The sequence below is a fragment of the Halyomorpha halys genome, unplaced genomic scaffold, assembly GCF_000696795.3.
Source record: "Halyomorpha halys isolate HHAL.00 unplaced genomic scaffold, Hhal_1.1 Scaffold75.1, whole genome shotgun sequence".
In the NCBI taxonomy this organism is placed as follows: domain Eukaryota; kingdom Metazoa; phylum Arthropoda; class Insecta; order Hemiptera; family Pentatomidae; genus Halyomorpha; species Halyomorpha halys.
Window position 1 is genome coordinate 27,497 of NW_027112173.1, and position 6,382 is coordinate 33,878.

Consider the following 6,382-nt stretch of genomic DNA (forward strand, 5'->3'; position numbering starts at 1 on the left):
TCAGAGGCTGTAGTGGTACAGACTTAATTTAATAAAAAAATTATGCCAAATTGCTAATTCAACTGCACCTTTTATAAACAAATGTAAAGCTAATATCTCATTAAATTTGATTGCTAGATATTCCACATATTCATTTGAAACATCCAGAATGGGATTAGTGGTATAGCAGAAGGATTACATAGAACGGGGAGGGACCGCTCCGCTAGGGAAATGTGAAACATGCCTTCAGCTGACTCAGCTTATTCCCTTTAAAATGCCACTTTGCCAGGACGTTTATTACTTACGTATGTTATTATTTATATGCGTATGTATATGTCTATATGAATAATAAAACAAGGATAATAAAAAAAAAATAATAATGGGACTTACTTCACTTTCAAAATAAACTTTTTCATTATTACATCAGCCAGCAAATTTTCGGGATATAAAATATAAATTATTTTAAATACATTTGTAACAATTCGCTTCAGAATAAAAAGATCATATAAAAGTGTAAATGTTGAGGTATCTAACTCGATTTTGGGGGGGAAATGGACTTAGGCCACTTCCAAAATAAACGGCTAATATAATCTAAAGTTAAAAGAAATGAAACCGCAGATTATAGCTAGTTTTCAAAATTTCCAATAGAAAAATCTGTCGACAGTTTACTTGATATTATTAATACACACCTAGCTTGCCAATTATGTGGCTGGCATTACTCCCTACCATCGGCTTGCGCAGAACCCCTCCCTCTAAAGCCACAGTCGAGAAACTCCAGTCTGCCTCGGAGCGGACACTAAGCTGGTCATGTACGTCCAACTCTTTACAATACTCCTGCTAGGGGTGTCATCGTATACTGCCCTTGCATCTTCTCAACAACTGTGAGTATCTTTCCAACTCTATAGTATAGTAAATTATAAATATTTTTTTATTATAATTAAATGGAAAAGTTAATATTAATAAATTTATTTTATATTTCGTTGTTTTAATTTTTATTATTCTAAAGTCTTGATTATATTAGGTCATCCGTAATGCTTTTATAAAGAAATTATTCATCAGGTTTGAATTATGTTCAAATGCTATATCAGTATCAGTGAATTCTAGTTTGACATCAGTGTCAGTCTAGTCAAAATGTGTTATTTTTAACAAAATTAATAAATTAACTTCCCTATTTGATCTTTTTATTTTTTCATTACAATTATTCCAGTCGGTTAAATAATGCTAATAATAATTAGAAACATCTAAATATTTACAATTTAAATGATTCTAAAAAAAAATTAAATTACAGCGGCTTCTCAATACCTATATAAACTGTAATAAGGGTGTTAATTGAAAAAACATTTTTTTGAAATCTAAATTAACTTACACCTATGAATATCCCCTCCTTATCTCGGAATTTAAATCAGTTATTCGAAAAATTGTTTGTCGTTATCGTCCAGGCGCTTTGTTTCTAAGGACTCCAAATATTATGAAGAAAAATCTATCGAAACTGAAATACAGAAATAAAGATTATATGGTAAGAAGTTCTGGTACGAAAACTAACTGTATAATTTTAGTGTTTTCAAATTCTGTCCTCAGAAAGATAACATAAAAAAATAAGATTGTCCTATTTCATCACATTTAGTACTCCTAAAAATCACTTTTTAAATTTTAAGATTCAATGTGAACTCTGTTAAGTATATATAAAATATCGTATCATTTCTTTTTCTAAAATACCGATTGCATAATTTCATCAAAATATCGCAAAGCAATGCAGATAAGTGCAATTATTAACTGCAAAGACTATTACCTAAGCACGTCGGGTTGCTACTTGAAATAATGAGTTCAATGAAATATTTGATTGTAAAAACAGTATAAAAATTATACATTACAATTTTATCACTTTATCAATAATTTAAGAATTAGAAAAATGAATATACGGAAAGAAAAAAAGAAAAACAAAATAGGCAATAAAAAAAAAAAAAGAAAGAAGAATTTATAATTGAAATACAAAATTACTCACCGATAATTGAAGCAGTGCGAACAACACACAACTTTTCCTTACCATACAACGTTGAGTTGAAATTAACTTTGCAAAACGGCAATAATTTTACTTTATTTCTAATAATAAGCTAAATGAAAAACTGCTATTACATATTTCTGTAGTTATAACAATAATATAAAAAACGTTATGATTATTGTTATAATGATCATGAAAACATGGGAAAAAATATTTTCTCCTTTAGTTATTTGTTTAATTGCTTCTGTGTTCCTATTTATACATTTTTTTAAACTATAAAGTTATTGGAAATTCGGCATATGTATACATGCATACACACATTATTTTAAATAGATCTAATACATATATTTAATTTCAGTATTTACTATATCAATAAGTAAGTCGCTGGTACACAACTCAGTAATTAAAAAAAATATATATTTTTTTGTATTTATTTATGGCAATTTACAATTGTATCTACATAAAAAAACATTACGTAAAAATAATGCAGACGTCTGGAGAATCTACTTATTGTAGCACTCTAAGTAAAAAAATATCAATTTTTTTTGTAAGAGATTAAAAAAATAAATTTTGCGTGAGAAAAATTGTTTTCCTCTCATCTAAATTTTATTTTTACTTTCTATTCCCTATGTATGGAATATAGAGTAACGGAAAGTGTTGTGATCGTGCTAAATTACAAAATCGAATTTTCGACGAAAGTAGATGTTTGAGTCCTCCTGAGTGCAAAAAAAACCTTGTCTCACAAAATTTAAAAGATGTGAGTGGTAAGCCTAGCAGAAAAATAAGATGTCGTAGGAAACTGAAATTACTTATTTAAGACCAATAAATGCCTTGGATGTGAGAGCAATTTTTCCGATAAAATCAACTGCACGCGCATGCAAATTGTGGATAGTATCTGATAAAAGCGGTTTGGTACAAGATTTTATCAACTAGGATCATCGGTTCAGTCGATTATGCCCCAACATAAATTTGACTAAAGGCAGAACGGAACCTTGTTACCTAATGTCCAAACCGTAAAATGCGAGACAATATTTTCGATTCTGAGGATATAATTTTTTCATTTACTGCACGAACAAAAAACCTTCCGACCTTCGACAGTCGGTATAGTTAAACTACAAAATATTGCTATACACATTTATTTTACTAACATCCAGCAAAATAAGAATCAAATTTATGAGTTCATAGTCATTATCGACCAACAAACAATACAAGTGTTTAAAAAACATTACTGCTCCCTTTCTATGGGCATTGACGTGATGTATGAGATTTTTCAAATCGGGCTGTTCCTACAATTATATGCGGAATACATGGTAACAGAAAGCATTGCGATGCAAAGTTTTGAATCCGAGTTATTGACGAAATATACCTTTCGAGGTTCCCAGAGTCTATATAACCAAGTCTCACAAAATGGTCTGTGAAGGTCTAGAATTTTTTTCGATAAAATCAAGTGCCACTTTATAAAATAGATTTTTCAAATTTTTTTTTCGATTTTCTCTAAAATAACTCGAACGATTTTGATTTAACTCGGTATGTTAACGTATGATTGAATGGTCTTTAACTTCAGGTAGGACTTATTTTCATTGAAATAGTCTGAAAGGGCTTTAATGTTTATTTTCAAAAAATCTTCCTTTAAAGTACCTTTAATAATAATAATAATAATATTCTTTATTTAATAAAATGATGGATTTAAAAAGATAAAAATGAACAACAATAATTAATAGAATATATAAAATAAGAATAGAACAAATGAAGTAGAACCATATGTCATATAAAAAAAACATAAGATGACAAATACTTCTGATATTAAGTAATAGAAAAAAAAATCAAATATAATTAAGCTAAAAATAAAAATGGAAAGGAACAAATTCTGCTAATATACATATTTACAAGAATAAACAAAAATCTGAGACATTAAGTACAGAAAATACATAAACCATGTTTGCAATTTTCAATTGTTATTCTTCCGGAATTGGGTGGACAGAAGGTGGTCGAAGATACGGGATTTGAAGGTTGGAAGAGTATAGAACTACGAATGAAAGAGGCAATAGAATTCCATTGGTATGAGGAAAGATCTAAACCGAAGGATGCAGTTCCATTAATATTGTTAATTTTTTTTTTACGTTATTTAGTTTATTAACAACTGTAAAAGTATTTTTACAATCAGCGAATGAGATGTAGAGAGAGAAAAAAAAAATAAAAAATAAAAAAGTCATGAAGGTTAAGGTCATCCAATGATGCCTCTCCATTAAAATTGAATTTTTTTTTTTTAATATTCATTTATTGCTATTTACAACTGTACATTATAATACATTTAATAAATCTGATCTAAGTTAAATTGGAGTGTTACAGGCGTGTAGAGAAACTACCCATAGGTAGCACTCATGTTGGCAATGACATGTTACGTTAGCTGGTCTCGTGGCCATCTTCTTTTCAGGCGCCTGGGAGGGTTGTCAGGAATGGAAGAGGATGCAAGATTAGAAACTAGAGGGTCTGAGTGGTTAGAGAGTTTACAAAAATTGAAATTTAAAAATCAATTTAAGAGATCCCTAATTCCAGCTCCTTCGTAAACGTCGTCTCGTATCTGGTAAATCTAGTGTTGATAGTCCTTGAATTAGAGGGCTAGTGTGTATTGGAAGTGCGTCGTGAAACCGTTTATATAATGATTTAATGGTTGTTTGTACGTAGGGAGTCCGTAAGTCTGTGTAAGTTCTTGTTACTGATGTAGGGGGGAGCGCTACTGATCAGTCTTAGTAATTTTGATTTAAATTGTTGCAGTTTCAGTAAGTTAGCTTTTTTGGTATATCCGTAAATTTGTGCACCGTAAGTCCAAATTGGTCTGAGAAGGTAAGTATAAATCTTTAGTTTTTCTGAAAGGGGTAATTTCGACCATTTATTTAAAAGACGGAATAATAATTTAAGTCGGAAATTTAGCTTTTGTTTTGTTATTTTTATGTGGAAGGTCCATGTAAGTCGTTTAATATTGTTAATTAAAAAGGGAAAAAAAATTACATCATAGGCAATATTGAACCATAGATAAATACAAAATATTAAAGAATTTTATGAATAAATTAAGAAGAAAAATAGAAGCATCCGAAAAATTAAGAAAATCAGAACTTTCCTGATTTTTTTTTACAGAAAGCTATAAAATTTTTTTTTCATAATTTTAGCCTTCCCTGGTTTATAGATTTTTTTTTTTTTTTGGGAAAATCACAAAAATAGCGATAACTTCAACGCGAGCCCGCCAATTTACACAAAATTTGAGAACGTAGGGTGCTAAGTGGAAGTTATTTGATGTATCACACCAGCTTTTTATGACTTCCTTATGATGAATTATACTTAAATATACTTTTCTTTGTAATCGAATCTTCTTCTATTTCAATGTCTATTTTGTTTTTAATTTCGTCCTCTCTTCTATTAGGTTTCACATTTCCCTTAGTTATTAAAATGTTGACTGGGTACCAAACTAAAAATATTTAATTATAACAAACATACATAAATCTAAGCAAAATTAAAATATATATTGATTTATTTTAATTTTTAAGGAATCTTAAGGTTTTTAAATACAAACCCGTAATGAATCTGTAGCTAGATAGATCTGTACCGATTTTCAGTTTGAAAGAAAAAAAAAGAGGTATGTTAACTGGATTATGAAAATTGTTAAACGGTAATAAGATTCTGTAAGACAAATAGGAAAAATTTTAGGGCTTAAAAACAGCAACCCATGAAATTCTATACTTTACTAAAAACCTTACTAAAATATAATTTTAAAAATTAAATAACTTAATAATAAATATATAAATGAAGTGATAAGACGGTACCTATGGTAACAGGAATGCTAAAGCTATGTTCGATTTATAATCGTTAACACTAGTTCGATTTTCTTGATTTTTTCTTATTATTTTAGGCAAATTGATTATTAATGATGCATATAAACATAAAATATAAATAATTTTTTTATTATAACCCTCACTATGCTTCAATATTAGCATTATATTGAAACAATTCAGACTTACTGACCTTTCGAAGTGTGGTAGAAGATTTGTTAGGAGTAAAACATCAATATTAAGTGTTAGCACCTTAAGAAACCGTTTAATGCGAATTTTCTAAAAAAATGGAAAATAGAATTTTGTGTAACCAAACTTTACTTTTGAAAAATAAAAAATATATAATTAACTTCAACCAATCTACAGCAAACTGCATTTATTTGAAAATGGTATTTCAGGGTTTCAGACAATGCGAATATGATTCGTTTTTCAAAAAAAAAAAAAAAAAATATTGACTTATTTTAATGAAATCTTTATTTTTTATAATTTTTTGAGGTTTATTACTTCCATCATTTTCAATAAATTATTATTTATTTATTCATTAACATTGTACAACGTTTCGGGACCACTGTCCCATATT

General features: G+C 28.6%; 1 protein-coding gene across 2 annotated transcripts in view; it reads left to right on the forward strand.

Annotated features, from left to right (window-relative positions):
- The first annotated feature begins 743 nt into the window (after nt 1-743).
- Nucleotides 744-6,382, forward strand: part of LOC106692883 (CD109 antigen) — a 121,324-nt gene continuing 115,685 nt past the window's right edge. For both annotated transcript variants that reach the window (XM_024360371.2, XM_014439114.3), the window contains exon 1: nt 744-860. In XM_024360371.2, coding sequence (XP_024216139.1) covers nt 787-860 — 74 coding nt within the window. In that variant the 5' untranslated portion in view covers nt 744-786. The remainder of the gene's footprint in view (nt 861-6,382) is intronic.